The 26,915-nt window shown below is 30.4% G+C and overlaps 1 protein-coding gene across 3 annotated transcripts in view; it reads left to right on the top strand.

The window, feature by feature from the left end:
• The window catches only part of LOC130891034 (vacuolar protein sorting-associated protein 41 homolog), a 46,652-nt gene that overhangs the window by 17,472 nt on the left and 2,265 nt on the right, over positions 1-26,915 (top strand). For all 3 annotated transcript variants that reach the window (XR_009058844.1, XR_009058843.1, XM_057795522.1), the window contains exons 7-13: positions 1,705-1,917; positions 4,778-5,053; positions 11,418-11,604; positions 18,434-18,620; positions 18,688-18,828; positions 25,123-25,259; positions 26,259-26,403. Coding sequence is in view for 1 of the 3 variants with exons in the window: in XM_057795522.1 (XP_057651505.1) it covers positions 1,705-1,917; positions 4,778-5,053; positions 11,418-11,604; positions 18,434-18,620; positions 18,688-18,828; positions 25,123-25,259; positions 26,259-26,403 (1,286 nt within the window). In the remaining 2 variants the exon portion in view is untranslated. The remainder of the gene's footprint in view (positions 1-1,704; positions 1,918-4,777; positions 5,054-11,417; positions 11,605-18,433; positions 18,621-18,687; positions 18,829-25,122; positions 25,260-26,258; positions 26,404-26,915) is intronic.

The raw sequence follows: 26,915 nt of genomic DNA, 5'->3' as shown, positions 1-26,915 counted from the left end.
TAATTCTGAATATTGGAGTAGTGAACAATCACCACCGTTTCTTAAAACTGAATTGATTAGATGATTAGAACGAAGACAATAACATTTTAATCGACTGGTAAAACATGAATGAATTCTGGAAAAAACATCAATTTTAAGAGGAAGCATCTTCTGATATATACCTTACCATTTTGAGTTTGATTTTGGACAATAATTTCAAATTTTTAAGAGCTAGGTAATTGACCATAAATTCTTGAGATGTTTTGAAAGTATCCCATATTTATACGTAAATTGGAGCGAAGTCTTCTCCAACTACTTTATAAACGTTTTAGTTTTGGGATGCGATACATCAAACATCGAAGAAATGTATTCTTTTTAATATATATTCTGAGCTCTCAAAACTTTAGCATATTCATAATCCATAGAATGATCTTCATAAAGAACGTGTGGTGTGAGCATCTGTCAGGGTATAATTTGCTGTCACTTTTGTCACTCACCGATCTAATAACCTCACAAATTAGATATATCATGATAGATGATCTCTCGCCTCACACATTTTCTATTAAGGTCCATTCTATGGATTATGAAGATGCCAAAGTTTTAATAACTGATACAAAAAACAACTGTTTTTAGAAATCATATATATTGCACGAAATGTATTAATAAAAAACTGGTTCAAATAATGTTAGTGTAATCTATGCGTCTCTTTCAGATTTTGACAAAATAAATTCTATAAAACTTTCAATGTCATATGTAACCAACTAATCTGATATAAAAATTAAATTTCATTGAAAAAGGAATGAGAGAAGTATTAATACTTGATACAATTGGTTGAAGAGGTATGTCAGGATTACGCAGTTTCGGTAGACCATATATTTTAGGAGGTATGGCACTATGAGTTTTCAATGTCTTTACATCTGATGGTAAAATAAAAATTTGTACCATTTGATCGAATGAGGATCTTAGAAATGGGAACGAGATAATTGTCAATGATAGAAAGACCTAAACAATTCAAGTAAAATTTAAAATTCTATTTCCTAAATTTCAATGCAACCATGTGAAATTGAATTGATGACAGCTACTTTTTTTGAGATATGGTAACTAATGAAAAATTATTTATGGTGGTTAAAACATATTTTCATTTTTTATTCATAATGTAGATGATCTATAGATTTTTATAAATCTGCTATTTGTCAGTGTCAAGGCATATTTTGCCAAAGACCGAAACTTTGTCGAACACACACATATTTTTTTAAAACTCTTTCAACTTCATCTGTTTTCTCTGCTGAATTATTTGCAATAAAAATCAAGCTAGTTGTATAGCTGTCTGTTCGGAATAAAATAATCACCTTATACTCACGAATTCTCTTAGATTGATCAGAATGATTAATATCGTTATTGGGACATATGCTATTGCAAATGGAAATAGAATGAGGGTTTAGTAAAATCCATATGGGGTGTTATTGATTTGAGGATTAGTTTCAATTATCTTCTAACAAGAAAAAATTTTGCAGCACAATATTTTAATTAGAAAAATTCCAAAAAAAAATTTACCTAACCAAATGTTTAAATATGAAATATGTGTAGCAAAATATAAGGAATGTTTCTTTCATATATTATTAATTTAAAACATATGTAAACTATAAATGAAGTCTTATAACAATATTTATTGTAGGTGAATCATAAAATTGTTTCTATAATCACGAGTGTTTTTATAATTTTCAGCAAGTTTGATGAGGCGTTAAACATCATCATGCAAAACACGACTAGAAATATTCAGAGACATACAGTTCAGTCTGTCGGAATCGATTATTTGGATCATTTGCTCAATAGTGGAATGTATGATGCTGCTGGTCAGTTGGGTTTAAAAATTTTTGGCAAGAGTCCGACATTATGGGAAGATCAAATATATAAATTCGCTAGCGTACATCAGTTACGGTAAGTATTGTACTTGATACACATAATACCACGTCTAATGGAAAACAACAGCGGATTTGAAATATGAATAACATACAATATACAATATTTTTTTGGAGAAAATGTGAATTTCTAGCTAACGAATTGTAGGAATATCTAGAGTTTTCAGTAGACAAAAAGTTGATAATGGAGAAAAAATATCAACATAAGGTCAAAGTCTTTGAGGAATTATAATTAGTAATTGAAACGTTAAATTTTAGGTCTTCTCTAATTGAAACTTAGTTTTTGAAACAGGTAAAAATATTACCGTTTCGACTTATTTCGGTTTTTTTCAAAATATTATTATACTTTGACAAGTTGCAAAGCTATATCAATCGATAGATCATCTATAACATGAATATCAAAATAAATATTTATTCTAACCCAAATAAAGATTTTTTTCTATTCTTAGTCGTCATATCTCAAAAATAACTAGCAATTAAATTATTCACAGCTTACCGCTATTTTTTTTTGTGACAGGATGACATAATTAAATTTAATTATTTTGAGGATTAAGTAGGTTTTGTATACAATTCTGTTTTTATTATTGTTAATTTCATATAATGATACATCAAGGAAATTAGTTTTATTAATTTGTTCGATTTAGATTGTGATTTGAAGTTTTTTATAATATGAATTGAATTTTTGATTTATGTTTTCAATTTCATTTTTTGGTACAGCAGTAATGCAGTCATCTACACAACGGAAAAAGAATGGAATATTTATGTTAAGTTTGCTTGATACAGTTTCCTCAAGATCTGCCATTACGAATCGTGCTAGTTGGTTGATGGGGATGCTTCCATAGCACAAGCATGAATTTGATTATATATTCTGTTCTCAAATTTGGAGCATGTTGCTATTCTGATTTGAAATTTCATATGATTTTGATATAGTAGGTACCTAATTTGTTATAATATTTTTTTCAAAATATTTTGCAAATAATTAGATATTGTATTGAAAACTTGATTCAATTGGTCAAAGATATATGGCAGGTTTGTGTAGTTTTGGTATACCATATATTTTAGGCGGTATGGCATTATGAATTTTTAATTGTTTTGCATGGTGAAATAAAAAGGTGCTCTTCCCAAGATCGAAAAAAAAATATTCTTTTGTTTTTGATACTAAATCGTAGGGTCTTTTTTTAATGTTTCTGTTAGTAGTCTCATCAATTAATATTTTCATCATTTTATTATTATAATCCTCGGATTTTAGATTTACAATTTTATTAGATTAATATAATTACAACATATGTCATACTTGAGAATGAAATAGTACTTCGTTGTTTTTTGTTTCTCAACTTATTTTTAAAATTGGTGGTAATATTACAAGTATCAGATTTTATTTTTAGTTTAGTTATTTAGATGATTGGTACTGTAATTAATATTGCAGAAGATTCTTGTTACAGGAAATTCTTTGTCTCTAATAACATTCTGTGCAAAACATAAAACTTCATTCGCTCCAGTTAATAGTTTAGTATCAGTTTAATTCTCTATTCTCTTCCATCTGCTTTTTAACGACACCGTCAAGAAATAAATGAGACCGTAAATACAAACCCTGAAAATTCAGATAATACTCCTGAAGAACTAAAACCATCTCCAATACATATTTACTCTTTCAGAGACTATAAAGCAATACTCAAAGAGCTGACAACTGTAGCTGAATAAAATACGTTCAGAAGCAATACAGTTCATACAGAAGTAATATTAAGTGACACAATAAAACCTGATCCACTGATTATTGACTCCCACAGAAAGCCAATCCATCATTATCCTAAAGATAAAATAATCCACCAAACATACCAGTTCAAGCAAGAAAAGTCCTATAGAGACGTAATCATATGGGTGCACACCTTTATACCGCTAGATATTTCCTATGATTAAAAGGACACATTGTGAAAAACATAATGAACATTAAACACAGGCTTAGTAAAGAGCTGCTTCCATTGTTCTTTGTTGATGTTAAGCCCAGTAACAACAAGAACTAAATACATAACACAGATAAAATTTAGTATTGCAGAATAAAAATTCAAGAGAAATAATATCGTGCAAGATGTCAGGACTAAAATCACACAAAAACGTATTGCATGAGACCCTTAAAATATGTGAAATGCAGCGGATCTCATGATACAAAAACATATACTAAGAATCTAAGTACTCTATCCAAATATGTTCTTTGTCTGGGCAACTACAGAGGCTGCACAGTATACTATATCTACTAAATCTACTAAAATCGAGAAACAAAACGAACAACAAAACCCACCAAACTCAAAATCGATCACAATTTACGTTCACAAGGAACACTTATAATCATAATCTACTTCAATTAAAACATACAGATCAATGCACAAGTATTAAACAATCATGGATTGCCACCTCATTACAAACTACAATTAGATAGAACAAACAAATTAACAGACTTTAAAAGGTGATATCTTTTGATAATAATAGTTAAAAACACTTATTTGATTTATAATTAAACTCGCTTATTTTGTTGTATATATCTGCAACTCCAAATACAGCCATGTTCTTCTAACTAATATTAGTGATGTAGTCTTTAATTCAGATACCCTTTTGGAAATAAAGATCTTTCACAAGTTCACTACAGTGTTGGTGTGTCTTCTTATGTTGGCGTGATATCAGCATCCCATTATGTTGATGGCATGTCTTGTGGTTACCATGGTAATAATTCCCATCAAACTATTTAAATAAAATGTTTTCACTTCTAGCATACTAAAGTAATAGTGATTTTTCTAATTATTTTTGACTGCGTTACGACTGACTTTGATAATAAATTGCTATAAAATTGTTGTTAATCTAAATAGATTATTTATATATCATTTTAGTTCAGTAAGCCCTTACATTCCACATACTCTCGAATCTAAGTTGAATCCTCATATTTACGAGATGATATTATATGAATACCTGAAATTAGATGCAAATGGATTTTTAACATTGGTCAAAGAATGGAATTCCGGCCTTTACAATATAGCGGCAGTTATAAATGCAGTATTAGAGCATTTATTAAATTGTGAAATTGACAAAAATATCTATCTAGAAGCACTGGCCATTTTGTACAGTTATGAAAAAAAATATGACAAGAGCTTATCGATGTATCTCAAGTGAGTATCTACTTAGAGAGTGTTAGGAATAATGTTTATATCACCCAACATATTTTTCTATCAGTACCACTATACGTTTACAGTATCAGATGCGTGTGTCGAAAACTAAGATACTTATAATTGTTAACAATATAACAAAGTTCAAGCATTTGGTTTTAACTCATGTTGTTGATTTTATTATTAATTCATTCAAAACATTTCATTAACCATCAAACAAATGAATTATTGGTGACATTCATAGTGAACACAGTGTTTACCACCACTACAACAATTCTTACATTTACACAGTTTGATGTGGGTTTCTATAACCAAGTTTCTATACACTGAAGATAAACAGTTAAGAATCTACTGTTTACGTAGTGACAGTAAACGGTGTTCTCAGAAATGAGAAACTGTTACAACAGATACAAACGTTCTGAATTTATGGAATATATAAAAGATCGAGAAGTACTGTTTTCTATCCTTGTATCTATAATAGTTTAATGTTTCCATCTTCATATTTCATTAACATAGTTTCGGTTTGACTTTCAAAGCACAAACAAATGTGGAATTGAAATACGAAGCGCCGTGCACAGAAAATGTTTATTGGGTGAGCTCTAGTGATAACAAAACTATTATCAGTGTAGAACAAAAACTGGTTTTTAATAAATACAATGTACTTATTAAAACTAGAGGTAATTATGTGATACAAAAATAAACAAAAGTCTAAGTGTAAATAAACTTAGGCAATTTGTTCAATATGCAAATGAACCTATTAACCACACGACAACTCAGGCCCCAGTGTGACACAACAAAAATTAATTCGTCATACTCATGAAGGCAAAATAATCCATTACACATATCAGATTAAACAAGAGAAAATCTACAGAGTTGTAATTAGAGGATTGCACCCTTCTGTACTATTAGAAAATATTTCCACTTATCTGAAAGATGAAGAACACGTTATGAGAAACATACCTAATGAATATTAGAGAAAGAGAGAGAGAATTTGTAGACAGAAGCTTGCATAAACTAAAAACCAACCATAAAATAACTAAATGAAGATACAATTAAAATAAAATTTCAATATACAAAAGAAAACCACAGTGAATAATAAAATTATAGGTAATAATTAGTATATAAGTCCATAGCAAAATTAAACCAGTATGCAGCATACCTGGAATTAAATATTATTATTCGAAAGTCGTTTACAGAGTAGAAGGCAATTTCCAGCAAATATGTCCTCAAATTATTGCGAAATGTGGGAAAAGATGATATTGATTTGATTTCAATTGGCAAATGATTGTGTTTTTTTTGCATAGTAAAATATTGAGTCCTTAACAAATTCTGAACGTGGAGTATGTAGGTACAGGTCGTGCTCCTCGTTCCTAAGTGGATAGCCGTGCAATGATCTTTCGGAAACTGGAGAAGCGTGCTTACAAATTAGGCAAAAAGAAGTAAGAGTCGGAATTTTTAATCTTTTAAAGAAGTCTCGGCACTGAGCCTGTTTAGTCCGAGTAAATATCTAACAGCTCTCTTTTGTCGTTTGAAAATTCGCTCACGTATCACACGTACCCCAGATGGGGGCGGAGATGCGATTCAATAAGGGCATAATAAACTGTTAAGAGTGTGGATAAGTTCAGTTCTTTGGAAACTAATCTCAGCACAAAACAAGTGGAACTTAATTTTTTAGATAAGGCGACAATATGTAACTCCCATTTCAAGAAATTGTCCACAACAAGCCCTAAAAATGTTAGAGATTCAACGACGTTAATGGTGGTGTTATTCAATAAAAAAGGCTGCAATGTATTTTTATAGGATAAAACGTTTTAGAAACATTGAGATAGAGAAGGTTAGAATCACACAATGATTTGAGGGTGATTAGGTCACTAGATATGGTCCTAACAGAAGAAAGAAAATAGGGCCTAGTACTGAGCCTTGGGGTACTCTACATTCTATTGGCCCGCAAGAAGACATCGTTGTATCAACCGTTACAAGCTCATTTCTGTTGGTATGGTATGACTGAAAGACTCGAAAACATTTTTATTGTAAGTTCATCAGTTCCAGATGATTATTTATTTTTGATGTCGTTAATTGTAATACTAAGCTCTGCTTAAACTAAGGGCATAAAGAAGAAGGAGTTATGGAATTTGATACATTTTTGACTACATTCACAAAGTAATTATTAAGTTTATCAGGTGAAGTTGAGATTATGCTCGATGAAGAAGCCTTATTTCTTAGATCTTTCACAAAGGACCAAGTTTCTTTAAAAACATTACGGGAATTCGCAAGTCTCCTATTATAATAAATATCCTTGTCAGCTTTTATTGTCTGACTATAAATTTTTCTTTATATTTTCACGTAATTTTTGAAGAAGGCAATAACCGAGAATTTCTTTAAGTGAGATGAAGATCGCATGTTCTTTGAAAATTTACGTAAACATTTAGTTGACCAAGGTTTATTTTACTTATTTTTAATACATATGAGGAGAAAAGAAGTAGATGCCAGACTAGTTAATGCTTTAATCAATCTAGAAAATTCACAGTCCACATCACCAGAGGACAAGTTCCAGCCAGTTGTAGTTTGACAACGGTGTTAAAGTTTTGAAAACTTGTTTTCGAAAACATACGACATAATTTGCGAGAAGCATTTTTAGTATTGGATTTTACCGAAATTTTGTTAATACTGCTTCATGATCAGAGAGACCTAAATTGAAGACAGTTTCTAGATCGTACGATGACACGCCATAGTCTATAGTACTAGAACTGGTCTTTGTTATTATGGTTGGTGCCGTTATATACATGACCATACCAAAAGAATGAAAAATTGACGAAAGACATTCTTGACCAGCACACACACTAGAATAATCAATATCGAGATCTCCACATAGAATTAATTTGCTTTTTAGTGGTAAGGAATCGAGTAAGTAGGTAGTTTGTGACAGAAAGTATGCACGTCAGCGTCAGGTTCTGTAGATACAAACAATATAGAGGTCATAAGTTTTGTAGACGATAGAAAATTGGAATACTTTCTCACATTGAACTGTGTTATTTCAGAAAAGTCGTTGTTTGTGCACATGCATAGTACCTGCATGAGATAAATTAGTTCTATTGAATCTGGCTACTATGGTATAGTTTTTGACAAAAACAGGCTCATTATTATTTAACAAATGTTCAGTGATGGCAATATTTTCTGGAAAATTAACCTCCTGTAGTAAAACATAAAGTTCATCTATTTTGTGTCTTAGGGATTGAATATTAATAAGTAACAGGCCGAGCATGCTATCGTTCAGCCTTTACCTGGTGAGCCACTGGAATAATATTTGCTATGACTTTTCCTAATTTCATGAACCTGTAGAAGTTTCTTCGTTGAAAAGAAAGACCTGAAGGCTGAAAGATCTGCTTCAAATTCGGGTGAACCATTACCATATGCGTTATGAAAGTGATGATATAACTTCACACGCTGGATAGTTGGTCGAGGAGATAGGCGAGGAATAGCCTAAGTTTTTTAAACATTGTGGGATTCCTCAGCGCTGCCAATACATAGCGTCCATTTGCCGCATCCAAATGTCGCGAAGGCACTATTGGTGGAGTCATAAGATCCATTAGACACAGGGTTAGCAAAGAACCGCTTGTTTTTTGTTGATTCTGAGCCCAGTAATAACAATAAAGAAATATATAACCTAGATAATATTTAAAATTGCAAAATAAAAACCTGAACCACCAAGAAAGAAAAATAATATCATTCAATGTACAAGATGCCAGGACTACAATACTCAAAAAACTCAATAACTACCTGACAAACAACAACAAAAAGAACAACCAATTCTACCATACTCAAAATCCAGCTTTACAAAAAACACTCATAATCATAATCTACCTCAACCCCAAAAAATGTAGATCTACGCACATATGTTAAACAATAATGGATTGCCCCTCAGACTACAAAATACAATTCAGATATAACAAAAAAAAATTAACATAACATTTAACAACCAAAAGAGCATGGTACTACTATGTTGACAACACTGGTAAATCAGTTAAGCAAATAAAAATCAATAATTTTGTATTCATGTATAGAAATGAACAAAATAGTTATATTGCTAATATTTGAAAGTCACTCCACTAATAAAATTGTCGTGTCCTCACCTAAATATCATGTTCTAAAACCATATACAACTAATAAAATACATTGTATAATAAATATTTAACTCAAAATGAATAATAGACCAATAAAAATTGCATCAGTCCCTCTCGACACAATATAAGTCATGAAGAATATAATGAACTATTCACAGAATTAAATACGAACTTCCTAAGAGTAGGCGACTGGAATGCAAAACATGCCTCCAGATGGAGTCCAGATTTCTAACGCCACAAGGAACAAACCTATTAAAAAGTATTCAACAAAATCAAATACATACATTGTCAACCGGAGAGTCTTAGACAACTCACTGGCCAATCGACTTAATATAATAATAAAATCTTAGGCGTATCAGACTTTGCTCTAACCAAAAGTATTCTTGATATATTCTGTGAATTTGAACATAGTTATTATCTAAGCTCTGTTGTAGTGCAGTAATAATAATCCAGAGTATGAATCCATTTAAAAAAAAAACATCACTAAGGTTGTGTAATAATAAAACAAATTAGAACCAGTGTCAGGAAACTCAAGAACAAGTACGACGTTGAAGAAGCAGTTCAATATGTAATCAACATCAGTGACTCAGAATTGTACATGAAAAGTACAATATTTCTCCACATATCAAGAAACATAACTGAAAAACTTAGAGCTCGTAAGAGATGGCAAGGTAGCTGAAACCCTGATGACACGACCTTTCTCAATGTTCTCACTCACAGCATTTCTAGAGCTATCTAAGATGCAAGAAATGAATCCTTATATTTAACAAATTTTAACACTGAAGATCCACTCTCTATGGAAAGCTATAAAAAGTTGGAGCTATAAAAAGATGGAAAGTTCAGATAATGAAAAAGTAAACACATTTACCGAATTTCAAGTATTATCAACTCCACATGATGTAAGTTGTACAGATAACACCATAAGAGCATTCTGAGAAACTCCATGTCGGTTATCACAATCACTAAAAGATCAATTTGCATAAAGTACCAGGTTACGATCAGCAATAGTGTTATTAACTATTATATTCAACAACATGATAAGATTTTGCTATTATTTTATCCAGCTCGCACACATATTAATGATAAGTAAACCCGGAAAACCTCCGACCGAAGCGAGCTCTTACAGACCAATAAGCCTCCTTTCCATAATATTGAAAGTCTTCGAACGGTTATTATTGGAAAAAATAGATGCACTGACTTTATTGAAGAACTTGTACAGACTATTAATTTAATTTCAGAAAGGAACACTCAACAACTCAGCAGTGTCACAGAATTGTGAACAAAATCAAGCAAACTCTAGAAGAATAGGAAATGTGCACTGCAGTTTTCTCGGATATAAAAGTAACTTTCGATCTATTATGGCGTGAAGAACTTCTATACATAATCAAAAAACACCTACACTATCAAGTATATCTAATCCTCAAATAATACCTGAAAGATAAACACTTTGGAGTTAAATTCGAGAAAGAACTATCAGACTATCATGAAATTCAGGTGTACTCCAGGAAGCTGTTCTTGTATCTACTACTCACAGTTGATATACCATCCACTCCTAAGACACTTATAGCAACGTTTGCAGATGATACAGTAGTGATTTCATAAATTAAAAATCCAACACAAAAGTTACAAAAAGTCTGTTGGCTATATATGTATGCAGTAAAATTGACAAGTTGCAATCCATTTCTTTCAGTAATTAATTATTACTTTCTTTGGGGGGCATTAAAGGAGTCTGTTTATTCTGAGTTCCGAGAAGAATAGTGCAATAGCATTACAGACAAATGCAGTGGAATAAAAAATTATCATCAGCTAGTGGAGATGTTAATTTACGACAAAGAATAATTTGGTGTATAAAAGAAAATTTGAGAACTGAATTGCAGCTAGCCAGTTTGATTTATAAATTCGTAGCCAACTCTTGACTTTTTTGTAACTTCTCAACTAACGTTGAAAATATTATAACATAAAAAAGTTTTATAATAAAATTATCTATGGTATGAAAATAAATTTTTTCGAATCAACTGGCAAATTAAAAACTTCTGTGAAGTTTTAAGGTTATTTCGCCCTAAATTAACCCCGCAGAATAGTTCTCATACAGTGTACCATATTTCGGGCTCACCTATAGGTCTGTGGGATGTGTCGATTTTGCATAGATGCCATAAAAACCTGAAATAATTCTTTGTCATTGAAATAAATTGACCAAACAAGACGACTGAACTTTTGACGCAAGGTTTATATATTTCTATTTTTAGATTGAAACATAAGGATGTTTTTACATTGATCCAAAAATATAATTTATACAATGTTATCCATGATATGTTGTTGGATCTTATGGATTTAGACCACATGAAAACTATCGATCTGTTACTTCAGAAAAATACGATATCTTCAGATAGAATAGTAGAGAAGCTGAGAGAAAATCAATTACATCTTTACAGGGTAACAGTTTATTTTATTCTTATAAATTAAAAGAGTCCAATGCTCAATTAGTTCCACTCACTTTTGTTTGCGGTTCTTTTCAATTAAATATCCGTGGGTTAAATTCTCATACAAAAAAGAAAAAACTTACAGAATATCAAATAAAGTTAATCTATTTATTGATAAGTTGGTTGAATAGTCTTGAACACTTCATGTATTGTTCAAGTGTAAAATTATTTTCTAATAGATCTGAGGATATATATGTGATTTTTGGAAATGGAGACTGTGCATAGATCATATCACTTTCAATTTACTGTTTTCTTGTGAAAAGTACTTTGTTATCAAACGAAACTGATAGTTTCTCTTGCTCTGTACCTAGTATTGTCCTGCTTGTAAATTATTAAAATTTGTTGGATGTACCATTTTCCCTTTGAAATGAATTTTAAACCAAATGATCACATTCTAGCTATTTGCATATGGATATTTACTACACGTGTGTTCGTTGAAAATCTAAAACAACGATCTATTCATATAACCTATAAGTAACATATTATGTCATAATACCATATGGTGCTAATAAAACTGGGAGCATAAGAGACAAAGAGACAGTTGAATGTGAAGCAGTATTATATATTTATCTGACTATGATCGAGTAGGTAAAGATATATTTTATAGTTTATTCTTATAAGGATATATAACTGGATATCAATGGAGTGTATTCAGTATCCGAATATTGCCGCCTACAGGAATTGAGAACTAAGCTATCGTTAAACATTAGCTGCTTATCTATTTAGTTTTATAAATTCATGAATATCTTTTCGAAATGTTATAACTATGATAACGTTATGAGTTCGCCAACATTTTTTAATAGAAACCTTTGTTTTTTATGACGAATCTAAATGCGCCCATAGATTCTAAAAACGAAAATAGCCAATAGGCCATAGCTTTTGTGATAAGTAAGAGCAAACTAACACCTGATTATTTTATGTAGGGAACTTGAATGAATTGATAATGATATCACGTCAAATATTTGTGCCTAACTTAATATGAATGAGCCGACTGATATATATTTTGGACTTTAATAATAACCTCACAACAAGGGATCTAACTTAACATCCAGTTTTATTTTGCCCAAATGACTTTGTTGTTGCATTTCTTCTTTCAATTCTTTTTGTAATTAAATCTAAAAATTATTATTAAATTGTATTAATCAATAAATGAAGAGTGTCTATATTAATTAATTACTGAAATAATCATATACACAACTTGATTAAGTTTGTCATATTGTTAATAATAGATCAACTGAGTCCACCAGTCAAAATAGTAATAACTTTAGAGGCAAAAATAATTTTAGACGAGAAAATTTTGACAGTTTTTTCGTAACTTGCAATAATAATACCCAACGAAATTTTTGTAATTTTATATTTTGACTTATGCCAAAATCAGTTGCGGCAATAAATTTTGTTACTAGATTTGGGAGCATCAGTCAGCGTAATTCTAAGTAAGCACTGATAGACATAGTACATAGCCGTCAAAAAAGCAAAATTTGCATTTAGAACAAATAATTATTAGGAAAAAATTATGAATAACGTACCCAAGAAACCGATAAACAGATACTAAACTCCTGGAGAAAATTAACACCCACTTCAATTAATCTAAATATTTACAATATGAATACAAAATAAAACTTAGTTATATTGAAATAATATTGAACACTTACAAATAGTCGAATATGACTATAACATAACTTTATTATGTCTTATTTTTTCCATAAAAGTTTGTTTTTGCTGGAAATGCATAAATAAGCTATAATACCTCCACATAAAGAAAAATATCAGTAAACGGTAATATATGCATATGGGTCAACCATAACACCGCGTAGGCCCTCTTCTAGTTCTTAACACTGATTCATGTGTCGCGACATGCTTGATATCAAATGTTCAACAGAAGCTTCTTCAATAGCGACTCCGGAGTTGGTTGTGATTAGAAACAGGGGGCTTATGACTTCGAATTATCTTTTTGAGATAGCTCCATAGATGTTCTGTAGGATTCATATCCAGACTGTTATGTGGATAGAGGGATATTAACCTCATTTAAGTACCCAATAACCTGTCTAGCTACGTGGGGGATCGTTGTCCTGCATTACATATTGGACAATAATGTTATCTAAGTAATATTGGGCATTCATAAGAATCAATTCCGTACGAGCATCGAAGTAAATTTTTCCCCAAAACATTTTAGAGTCATCACCAAGAGACATATTACAGTCGGCAAACCTTTCTCCTTACCCTTGCTAGACACGCCCACATTCATCAGAAGCTTTAAGGCTAACTCTAGTTTCATCAGAGAACAGAACCCGTTTCCAATTATTGACGGTCCAATTCTGCTGTAGTCTTGCAAAATTTAATCTGCGAACTTTGTGTTATCTGGTAAGCAAAGGTTTTTTAGCTGGTCATCTATTTTTTACCAGATTATTGGTAACTGAGAGCAAATTGTCTTAAAAAAACGACCATCAATTTCAAAGAGTTATGAACAATATATTAAGAGGTATCCAAAACGAGAAATGTTTGGTGTACCTTGATGATATAGTTGTGTTCAGTACCAGTTTATAGGAGCACCTTAACAACCTATAGGAAGTTTTCAATAGACTAAGAGTCTAATTTTAAATTACAAATTGTTCACCAAATTGTAACGTCAAAAGATGTAAAACTAAATCCATATAAAATTTTTAAAAGATTTTTCAAAATCAACTAAACCATTAACAAGAGATTAAAAAAAGATGCAATTATTAATATAAAAGATCCTGATTATGTCAAATGTTTGAAATTTGTAAAAATATGTTAATGGATGAGCCAGATTTTAAAAAACCTTCTAACTTAACCACAAATGCAAGTAAGAATTGCTTTAGGGGCAAGGGAAAATAGGCTGTGACCTACCTGTTGCTTCTGCCAGTAGAACCCTAACTGATTCAGAATGCAATTATTCTGTAATCGAAAAAGAACTTCTTGCAATTGTTTGGGCAAAAAAATACTTCCGTTCTTACCTTTTTGGAAGAAGGTTTCCAATAGTTACAGACCATAAACCACTTCAATTGTTATTATCACTTAAAGATCCAAGTTTGATAGATGGCGCTTGAAACTTGAAGAATATAATTACAATATTGTTTACAAAAAAAAGCCTCAAATACTAATAGTGATTGTTTATTTCGAATTCAAATAAATATTAACCAAGCAGAACCACAGGAACCTCGCCGAAACGTCGAGAATTTTCAAAATTCCATCGCGGTTCAACCCGTGAACCTATTTCTTTTGTTCGCAGTTGGAAGTGAGGATGGCGCCCATTAGAATTCACAGGGGTATGTACATATACCAAATAGCGACACTCTTTGACGCTGTCTTCAGTTCGGGGCTCAAGTCTAAACGAGGGCTGTTAACCTGCTCTGATGAGACGTAATGACGTCGAAACTAGTTAGTAATTACAACCTCTCCTTGCAATGGCGAGTCATTGGGGATGTTAATATCGGTAAAAAGGTACTGCTACATATTTGAGATGTGAAGACTGATGAAAAATTGGTTCTTCTTTTTACAATAAATTTCTATTTTGATTTTATTCTTATTTTGATGTTCATGATGTAGGTGATCTATTGATTAATATAAATACGCAAATTGTTAGTGTTATCATATTTTGATAAAAACTTAAAATTAGTCGGAACGTCAATTTTTTTATCAATCTTTCAAAAATTATTTAAAAAAAAATTTAATTTAATCTAAAACAGAAGAACATCTACAAACATAACCAGATCAAAAGGTCTTAGAAATGAGGAACTAAAGAAATTTACTAACTTTAATATATTTCGAATACTTATGTATTCATCCTCTAAAAAATAATTGATTTTCGGTGATTTTGAATCGTATTAATTCTTGTAAAAATTTTAAATTCATAGGTTTCCAAATTCAATATTCAAATTGACGTTGATAGAAATAGAAATAAATTTTAATCACTGTTTCTATTTCTATCTTGTCGACATCGATTTTGGATTTACGAGGATATATTGAAAAATTCTTAGCCTACTATAGAACCAAACAAAATTTCAATGTCAAAATATTTTATTACTCAACATATTGTCATCTTAATTGGATACATTTATTACAGCGAACCTGCAACGTCTCTAAACCTTTCAAGAAAAATGTTTCTTCTTGGTCTACAAACTAGACATCCACAGCTTCAATTACCTCCTCGTTGGACCTTTTAAACTTTTTTCAATTGAGGAAAGAGATGATAGTCAGACGGAGCCAAATTTGGTGAATAAGGGGGGGTGCTCTAGTAATTCAAACCATAAATCACAAATTTTTTGCATGGCAACATAAAATTTGTGTACAGGGGCGTTGTCCTGCAAAAACAAAACACCTTTGGATAGCTTTCCGCGTCTTTTCTATTTAATTTTTCCCCGTAGAGTGGTCGAATAGTAATTTCCAGTTATTGTTCGACCCTTATCCAAAAAATCAATCATGGCAATCCCAAAAAAATGAAGCAATGAACTTTTCCAGCAGATTTTGGGACTCGAAACTTCTTAGGTCTTGGAGAAGCAGAGTGTCGCCATTCCATCGATTGTTGCTTTTTTTCTGGATCGTAGAAATGTACCCAAGTCTCATTCATAGTAACAATTCGGTTTAAGAAGTCTACATCGTTTTCAAATCGAGCACTGATCGAACGCGATGCTTCTACTCTTGCACGCTTTTGGTCATCATTCAAACTTTTGGGGATCCATTATGCAACAATTTTTCTCATGTCCAAATGTTTTTTTTTGACATGAACTATATGATGAATGCGTTCGTATGAAATATTCAGTGCTTCACATATCCGTTTTAGCCCAATTCGACGGTTTGATAAAATCATGTCATGAACTGCATCCATACTTTCGGAGACTAACACGGGAAATTGGCCTTCTCGATCGGTCATCATCTCTAATGAAAAATTTGAAGCTTGCAGTCCAATTTTTCACGGTCGCATACGAAGGACATTGATCACCAAGGGTATTAAACATATCTTCTTAAATTGTGCAATTCTCGTTCACTTTTTTGTCGTCAAACTTCACATTGATACTTCTAATAAGTTATTGTTCGTTGATATGGTAACGCAATATTTTGTTTATACATGGAACTGGTCTAGGCTAACTAGATATCAATATATCCTCGTAATAGAGCTAATTTTTGATTAGTATAATAAATATCAGTATTTTAATAATCCTTTTATGGCCAGGTATTTTGGCGCATAGGTTGCATTATTGATTGAAGTACCTTGTGATAGATGACACTTTTTATTTTATTATGACATATGAAAAAATAACGCATGCGATCTCCCATAAATGTGACAAATTTTCCCCCAAATTAAGTTATTAAGAAGAAAGAAAATTTCTTTATTCGGATGTTTCGCTACGGAGCAATAAATGCAATGGCTAATATCCATGTGTCACAATATTCGTAAACAAGGTCCATTGGCCCAATGCGAATGCAATAATCTGTCTGAAATCTTATCGATTCACAGCTCGATTCAAATCAGTATTTCTTCTTGTGCGTTGAAAATTATCTAATTGGTGATCTCTGAGGTTTGCTCGACGATTTCGCATTACCAACCGAGCTGTTTCCTGGGCTCTTGCAATCGAACCATACTAACGAGGTGCTTTTCACGTGTACTTTCTTGTTCTTCATTCATTTCATTCTCAATGCTTGGAATCATAGCTGCATTACGGCTTTGTCGAGAAAGGTGCAATCGCCTTGGTCGCGGCATTGTTATTTATAATATCGGCACGATAAGCTAATAGAAACTCGAAACAAACATATCTATCAGTCGACTTGATAACTTCTAATTGTCAAATTTTCAATTATACTTAACCATAGATAAATTACGTTCGGCTGTCAGTTATGTTTCATTATTCTGTGTTAGTTGTGTTTTGTTTTATTTTTAACATTTAACATTTTTAACAAATGAACTGTTGTTTTGACTGATAAAATTTCCGTTTTTCTATTTGTTATATTTTGTTTTACCACGTTTTATGTCACGTCCCACGGAAACGGGATAAAATGTTCTTGGTGTTTCGTTGCTACAATCCCACAACACTCACGTACATAAACTAGTTAGCAAATACTTTTCCAATTTTTTACTTCTTAGACCTTTATCAATGTATATTGGAATGAAGTCTCTATCAACTAGTTTTCATGAACGTTATTTTGTGGGATTGTGGCAATGAAACACCAAAGTATTCCAAGCGAGTAACTATGTATTCAGGTAATTAATCAATTGCGGTATTACATTTTTTATAGGAAGCATTAAATTATAAATTAATTGGATTCAAAACTTTAAAATGACAATAGATATAAATTCAACAAACTCAATGAATCACATTAATTCAATATTTTATTACAAAAGTAATATAGCACAATTCTCCGTAAATTAATTCCCCAATGATGAATACTTCTGGCTTTTTTTTATTAAAAGAGCATTTGATATAATAGCTACATGTAGTCATTAAAAGTATGGCGCGAGTTTTCTCGCTTTTATGGTTTATCTCTAAAAGTTTAAAAAACAGTTAACCAATTGAACTTTCAGTTGCTCCCAGTGACGTAAGAGATATTACTCATGAAACAAACACGATAGATGTGAATGAATTGCTATTTTTTTCTGTGTCATGTTTGTTAAAGTTTTGCCTAAAACGTCAATTCAGATGTTTTACTCATATTTTTAAATTTAAGTTCTATAATGGACGCTGTTGAAAGCTATCATATCTTAGACAGTCTAGTCTGATTCATCATTGTTATCATGATGGAAGGATTTCAATTTGTATTTTTTTTAGTATTTGGATGAATATGATAAGAAAAATCCCAAAGGGAAGTATCACAATGAATTAGTGAGACTGTATGCAGTTTTTGCTAGACCTAAATTATTAACATTTTTGAAAAAATCTGATCATTATCCCATTCAAGAAGCTTTGGACATATGCCAGAAAGAAAAATACTATCCAGAAATGGTTTACTTATTAGGTAACAATTTTTGTTTTTTAACTTTTTTTTTCGTATAATTGAAAACTAAATAGTATATTAATTACAGGCAGAATAGGAGATACAAAAGAAGCTTTGACTTTAATTATAGATGAATTGAAAGACATGCAACACGCTATTTCTTTCTGTCAAGAGCACGATGATCCCGATCTGTGGAATGAACTTATCAATAAATGTGTTGAAAACCCAGGTAAATGAAAGATATAGTCATTTACATCAATTCTGTCTCGCAATTATTTGATTCAAAAGCTCTTGTCTTTTCTTATCTTGATGAAGACCGCATTAGGTTGAAATATCAAAATATTTATCTGTTTTAAAACAAAGTTTCAATTGAAGGAAACCTAAAACCAAAACAATTTCCAACAATCATATAAAGAGGTTTAAGTAAAAATTCAAGAAATTTTATATATATATATATATATATATATATATATATATATATATATTAAAAACTAACTTTATTTCTGACATAAATTCTATCAACAACTTCAAGTACATGACTGATATTTTTATTACAATCGTGAATTAAATTTTTTAGTAAAAACAACCTAAGCAATTCTACAATAAAATAAGTTCTTAATCTGTACAATATGCTGTCCACCTAAGGGCAATGGCGTAGGTGACACCTCCCCCTTTAGAAGAAAGCTTCTCCTGGAAGCTGGATCCCATCTTCTGTTGCCTGCGGGTGATTCTTACTTGTCCTTCGGCGTTACCAGTTGATTTGGAATATCCCTTAATTTTAATATATATATATATATATATATATATATATATATATATATATATATATATATATATATATATATATATTAAAAACTAACTTTATTTCTGACATAAATTCTATCAACAACTTCAAGTACATGACTGATATTTTTATTACAATCGTGAATTAAATTTTTTAGTAAAAACAACCTAAGCAATTCTACAATAAAATAAGTTCTTAATCTGTACAATATGCTGTCCACCTAAGGGCAATGGCGTAGGTGACACCTCCCCGTTTAGAAGAAAGCTTCTCCTGGAAGCTGGATCCCATCTTCTGTTGCCTGCGGGTGATTCTTACTTGTCCTTCGGCGTTACCAGTTGATTTGGAATATCCCTTAATTTTAATATATATATATATATATATATATATATATATATATATATATATATATATATATATATATATATATATATATATATATATTAAAAACTAACTTTATTTCTGACATAAATTCTATCAACAACTTCAAGTACATGACTGATATTTTTATTACAATCGTGAATTAAATTTTTTAGTAAAAACAACCTAAGCAATTCTACAATAAAATAAGTTCTTAATCTGTACAATATGCTGTCCACCTAAGGGCAATGGCGTAGGCAATTTCTTAGACCTTAGATATATTAATGCATCTAAATGTTCTTGATTTTAGGTCTCTTCTGTTTCAAAATTAGTTTTTTTTTTGATAGTTTTCAAAAGAAAGATAAATTTTGACGTTTCGACTTTTCTTGTCTTCATCAAAATATGATATTGACACTGACAATTTGCTTATTTATATTGATCTATAGATCATCATCATAAATATCAAGATAAAATCAACTTAGAACTTTGTTCCAATAAGAAAATTTCAATATTCCCTGGTTCCCACATCTCGAATATAATAAATATATTAGAATTTACAAAATTGTGACGCTGTCTACATAGGGCACACATCTAAGTATTTAGAAAATAGACTAAGAGGTCATCAATACGATAAAAAAAATAGAACTGCATTAACGAACCATGGAATATCAAAAAAACATAAATTCAATTATAAAGATTCAAAAATTCTTGAAACGGATTCTAATACACAAAAAAGAGAATTTTTTAGAATTGGTTCACATTCATAAGAACGAAATAACTATAAATGATAAAAAAGATCTAAATAATTTGAGTGAAATTTATAGCACTATTTTGTAAATTCTAATATATTTGAGATGTGGAAAAAGACCTAATAATTTAAGTAAATGATTAATTCTTCTTATTATTATTCTATTTTGATTTTATTTTGATATTCATGATAAAGGTGATCTTTTGATCATTATAAATACGCAAATTGTCAGTGTCAATATCATATTTTGATAAAGACTTAAAGAAAAGTCGGAACGTCAAAATTTATCTTTCTTTTAAACATTATCAAAAAAACTAATTTTGAATGCATTAATATATCAAAAGGTCTATACATAGATATATTCTTCCATTACTTGTTTTTTTACTTCTCTTTATTATCTCATCCAATTGGTAGTTTACAATTATTTCTGTTAACTTTGACCATTACGTCCTTATTATCTGACTAATTCACCTGTGGTAATAACTTTTTTTCTTCATTAATCCAACCTTTCAGTTTTAGGGCTTGTACTATAATTTTTACTTTTTCGTTTCATTTTATGATTTTAACTATAATTTGTCTCATTTTGTTTATATTAAATGTTCCTATTCTGCTGCATTCTAATAAATCTTTTCCCATGTCTAATTTCAGCTCTTTTTCTCATTATTATTTGGACCTTTTCCTTCATGTCTTTCTAGGTCTTATTTTCCTTGTCTTCGGTAATTGTTATATTATTGCGCCTCATGTTCTTTCTACATATTATAGTCTTTCTTCTTGTTAAGTTATTATTTGATTCAGATTTTGATTTTCTTGTTTTAAATCTTCTATCATATAGTCATTTCTGTATAGTTTTTCTTCCATGTTCCTGAGACTTTCCTTTATATGCGAGAAAATTCCTTTAATTGTTTCCGTATCGCCTTTTTTCAGTATTGATATCTGAACTTAACGTACCTCAACGTCCCGCTCAGTTTCGTTAGGCACCTACTTAGTTCAGCTCCCCATACCTACCCTGATTGGCAGAACTCGTCTCTCTACGCTAGTGTGCCTTAATTATTCTATTTTATTTGGATTCAGTCGGGGGATAAATATTGGAAAAAGTGAAATTCGTTTTTAAAAACAAAACTTATAGTTTAATTACAAAAAAAGGTGTTTCTACTATAAGAGTTAGACAGAAACTAAAACTGAAAATCATCTTTAAACATCTTTAAAAATTAACTTAAAGATAAGTGTACAATTTTTGATTTGTTTCACAATCTAGTTTTTCCCTTATTTTAATCTTATTAAATTACTCATCAGTTATATATGATAACTCAAATTACACAAGTTATGTCTGAAATTTCTGTCAATTATAGTTTTTTACTTCACCTTCTAAAACAAATGATCTACCAAAACTACACAAACCTGGTATGGGCTGAGTTCCTAGACGTTGCTTTTGAGGATTTAAGCTTTTAGTATCGTACCAAGTTTTTGATTAAATATGAGCGTGTATCCATATAAAAGATCATGAAAGCGCCTATTCTTTTTTGTACTTATTATATTGGCTAAGTACTTTTGTTGTAGCCTTGAAATAATAGTTTTATCATCTTACATAGTCTTTACAGACATCTCTAAGTTCTTTTAATGTTGATTGCAAAATATTTTCTATGTAATTGAAAATCTCCGTCATAACTTCTAAAACTTGATTATCTTGACGAAGGTTCATATGAGATGATGGTCCTTTATTGGTGAAGAATTTCTTAATAGAAATAGCATGGTATTTAGCTTCGGCAGCAACTAAATCATATAGATTTTTCACAAATTCTAAGTATCACCTCGTTCTTCTGCTTATTCATTTTACTTTTCTTGTGATTATACATTTCTTTTTTCCTTTTCCGCATAGACCTCGTCATCAATTTTACCACAAAAAACACTGCTTTTTGAAATTAATTAAAAAAACTTTCCTCGATAACTTTACAATTACACAAGTAGGTGAGTGTTATTAAATGAATAGATACTGAAAATAACGTGATAGTTGATAAAAAAAGATACTCTAAATAATTGAACATTGCGCGCTCTGCCAAACACACAATATTTATAATACATGTAAACAACATAAAACCCATTTAGTATCGGATCATGTGTTGAACAAAAATGTAAGTTGATTTTGTGGAAGTTCAAGAGTTCGGTTATAAATGTATTGTAACGTTTTTCTTATTTATTTATACGATTTTCATTCGTAAGGTGAACTAATGAAATGTTTCTTACGTTATTAATTTATTAAAACACCTTACACTACACTTAACTGATTTATACAATTCACTTTTCACTATCACTTAACCAACTTAAATAATTTTATTAAATTCTTCGATTACTTTGCTAATCTGTTCTGTTCACTTCGACTATCTATTGTAAATTAAACTAAACTACGCTACACAAACTCCTCATCTATATCATAAAATAATTCTCAAAACTTCTAAAAAATACGGAAACAAAACAAATAAATAAATAGACCTTCCTAGAAATTATTCAAAAGAATTAATGTAAATTATATAAAACAAATATCCAATGGATTCCGGGTATTTCCAATGTATAACAAAGGTGCCGCGCTTTCGCCGCATTTTAGAATTTTAAAATATCTTTGATATTTTGTAAAACTGTCTACGATGTTAAAAATTTTTATTTTTCGTTTATAAAAGAATCGATGTGATTAATTGTCGAGAGCGTCAAGTTCATTTGGATTTTATTTTAATACCGGTCTGTAATGATTAGATTCGCTTGCAAGATAAATTTTTACGTTACAATAGTCAACTGTTTCCTTTTATTAAAAAATAGTTTGGTTTACGTAATTAGTAAATTATATCAGTATAACTCAAGATTCAATTTTTTTAATGCCGTTTTGATATATTAAGTAAGAACAAATAAAAATTAAATATAATCACATTATACAAAAGACAAAATTTTAGGTTAGAAATACCAGCTATATCTTGAATGCGACAATGTTCTGATAACTCTTTATTTAAAGTCAACTTCATTAAAAGTAGGAGCAAGTAAAATTTCCCTTAATAAAATCGCCATTACTCCGATAATTCCCTACTCTGTCAACTTTAGCTTGAAATAATTTAAGATGATCTAACCCTATGGAAACGCATGAAATTAAAAAAAAAAAGATTTCAAATTTGTGGGGTTTGCTAATTTAAATATTTTTGATTTTTGATGCTTGTATGTGAGCGTAATATTTGTAAGAAAATTGTTGAAAAAGTGGAAAAGGATCTTTAATGATTGCATTTAGATACAATTTTAAAGCAATTTTGGGTCTATTTGATCCGGAGACTATTAAAAGTTTTAGATTATGTTGTAATAAATTTACATAGGGAAATTGACTACATTAAAAATTGTTAACTGAAGCAATTGGTTTCAACTTGTGAAGAATTTTCCCATTTATTGTAAGTTTACGCCATCTTCTAGTGACATTTTCTTCCTGAATTACATATTGCATAGCCTCCATTGAAAAGGACGCTTCATGCATCGAATAGTTGTACCCAGGGGTTCTCTTAATCTGGATAAAAAGGTTTATGAGCTCAATTTTGTTATAAAATATTTTAAGAAATCTAGCAGCTTCCGTATTCTCAAGGAGATGGACATAGCTAAACAATAAATTTAGAATATGTAGGCATCTATAATAAAACGATTGAGGGACTCATTTGAATATAGTTTCTACCCGATAAGTTACTTGTTAGAATGTTTTCTGATTCAACCGGGATATTACTGTGGTGATTATTTATTATAGCTTCAAGATTTTCTAATACTAAAGAGTTTTAACAAATAAAGATATAACTATTGGGGCTTTCCCTATCATCAAAATGGGCACTATCTTGTGCCTTTTCTGATTCTAATAATTGATTACTACCTTCTGTATGTATTTCAAGTATACTGGTCTTTTTTTATCTATGCTTTAAATTTGATTTATATGTAGAGTTTTAGTTAATAGAAGAGAAACAATCCTCTATTTGAGTAGCTTCAATTTCTTGCAAAAGATTATCTCAACTCATAAATTGTACTTACAAATAAGCACGACTTTGATCACGCCTTTCATACTATCAGGAACGGCTACTCCTCAAAGAATTCAGGCGATATGGGCTGAAATTATCGAAATTTGGATTAGAACGGGTCTTCAATAGATTGATGAAGGATATCAAAAATATAGAACTTACTAAACACTTTACAACTCACATTGTACATAGCATAAGCAAGTTTTTATTATTGCATCTTTTTCTAAATAGTTCCATAGAGCTAGGTTGACATACTTAGACATTTACTAATTAATTGCAAACTAAACTGAGATATGTATTTAAATTATGAAGCATAGATTGATGAATTCATAGATTTTTCAGATTTATTAGATTAGATGAACTTTTGGTTTTGTAAATGAAAATTGAAATACGTTTTGCATTTAGTAGTGATTACTTCTAGTTCACATTTGATCAGTAGTACTAGTACATTTTTTATAGTTTCCTAAAGAAACCGAAGAAGCAAAGATAATTTCTGCATTTCAAATGAAGGCACATAGTTATCATGGATTTGCTACATAGCAATCAAAATTTAAAAAAAAAGTAGAAATTAAATTAGTGGCATTTTCATAATTTTTATTCTCATTCTAGAATTTATAACCTTTTTGTTGCAAAGTATTGGATCGTACGTGGACCCAACTATGTTGATTTTGAAAATAAAAAAGGACACCAATATACCAGGTTTAAAAAATTCTTTGGTTAAAATGTTGAATCAGTATAATCTGCAGGTAAGTATATAATATAATATATATCTTCTTTTACTCCTATAATTTTTTTTAAAAACTTCAAGAAAAGTCGGATAACCAAATACGTGTTTACAACAATGTTATTTTAAAATTTACAACGATTAGCTATGCATTCATATATCGAATTTGACACTTTGTACTTCAGTTCTTCTAGTATTTGAATTGTTAAATTTTTTTGTTAAAGTTTTATAGTGAAGAACGTCCTGTTCAAATGAGTGTGCAAGTTGAACTTCTTTGGTGTCCTTAATAAGTTCTTCATAGCAAACTCTTAACTTTTTTGTAAATTTTCAAATAACATTGTTGAAAACACGTCTTTGGATATTCGTCTTTTCCTTGAAAATGATAAAGACAAGTGTTCCAACTAAATTATCCATAGTATAAAAAAATTTTTTTAATAAATTGATAGAAAACTTCTTTGAAATTTTAAGGTTAGGTCACCGCTAATTAATCCCCCAGAATGGTTTAATCGCCTTCTACTTATCTCCCTATTCACCTCTGCTCTGTATCGGTTCTTATTCTATATATTCCCAGCTTCCGAATACTTATATACATTCAACATAGGGGACCAAAAATATGGTCAAACTCCTCTGTCAAAATACATTGTATATAAAAGTATAATATTAAAAATTACATTAATTAATCAAGAATTGTAGTTTCTTGAAATCTAACCCTAATTTAACCTATAAAAATTTGATGCGTTTGCCATTTTTGTGGGATTGTGGCAACTGAACTCATAATAATATATAGCAAATTTTGAGAGCAAATTATGATAAAAAAGCGTCTTGAGCAGAATGTATCTATTTTACAAGGTATATGTAAACAGTTTGAAAAAGGAATGATATAAAATGCCAGTGAAACCATCTAGGCAAAAAAATCCACGAGACGCATTTATTTCTAAATTTATTCCATCTTTTATGGAGACACTGTATTCTTCATCTAAATTAATTTACTATATGAATATTAATTCATTTTTGTTTTTAGGTGTCTGTTCAAGAAGGATGTAAAAAAATTTTGGTTTCTGATTATTTTAATTTACAAAAAAAATTGGTTAGAGTACATCAAAAAGGGCTTGCTCTAATGGACGACTTACTATGTGCATCCTGTACGAGAAAAGTTATAGAACGAGGTACAGTAATAAATGAAAACAATTTTTTATTAGCGAATTCGTCTACCAGAACTGCATAAACTATTTTGACCTATTATGCTGAATTTTTTTCAAAGAATCTCAGAAGTTTCGTCGATTTAAATAAATATTAGAAAAATAAGGACTCTACAATCCTATTAATTACACTTATACTCCACCGATTCCATATATGAAACAAATACTGATAATATTTAGAGTTATAGAAGTTACCAGATCTTTGATATCTTTATTGATATGTACTATTTTATGAGATCACCAGAAGTATCTGAAGTACTGTCAATACGTCTCCTCGAAGGGATAATCTCAACATGGCTGCTCTGACTACTGGCAACCATCCATGTTCCAAATCACTATCTTAAACAGTACGTGGTATTCTTCTAATTGGGTTTTGGCGTAGTAAGTTGCAGAGATGAGATTGAAAATGACTCTTGTTTGGACAATGGATGATTATCTCCTCTAGGGTTCGAAGTGGATGTTCATATGTCTCTTCCCCG

Source organism: Diorhabda carinulata, chromosome 3, assembly GCF_026250575.1.
Source record: "Diorhabda carinulata isolate Delta chromosome 3, icDioCari1.1, whole genome shotgun sequence".
In the NCBI taxonomy this organism is placed as follows: Eukaryota; Metazoa; Arthropoda; class Insecta; order Coleoptera; family Chrysomelidae; genus Diorhabda; species Diorhabda carinulata.
Note: the sequence above shows the minus strand (reverse complement) of the source record. Positions and strands in the feature narration are given on the sequence as shown.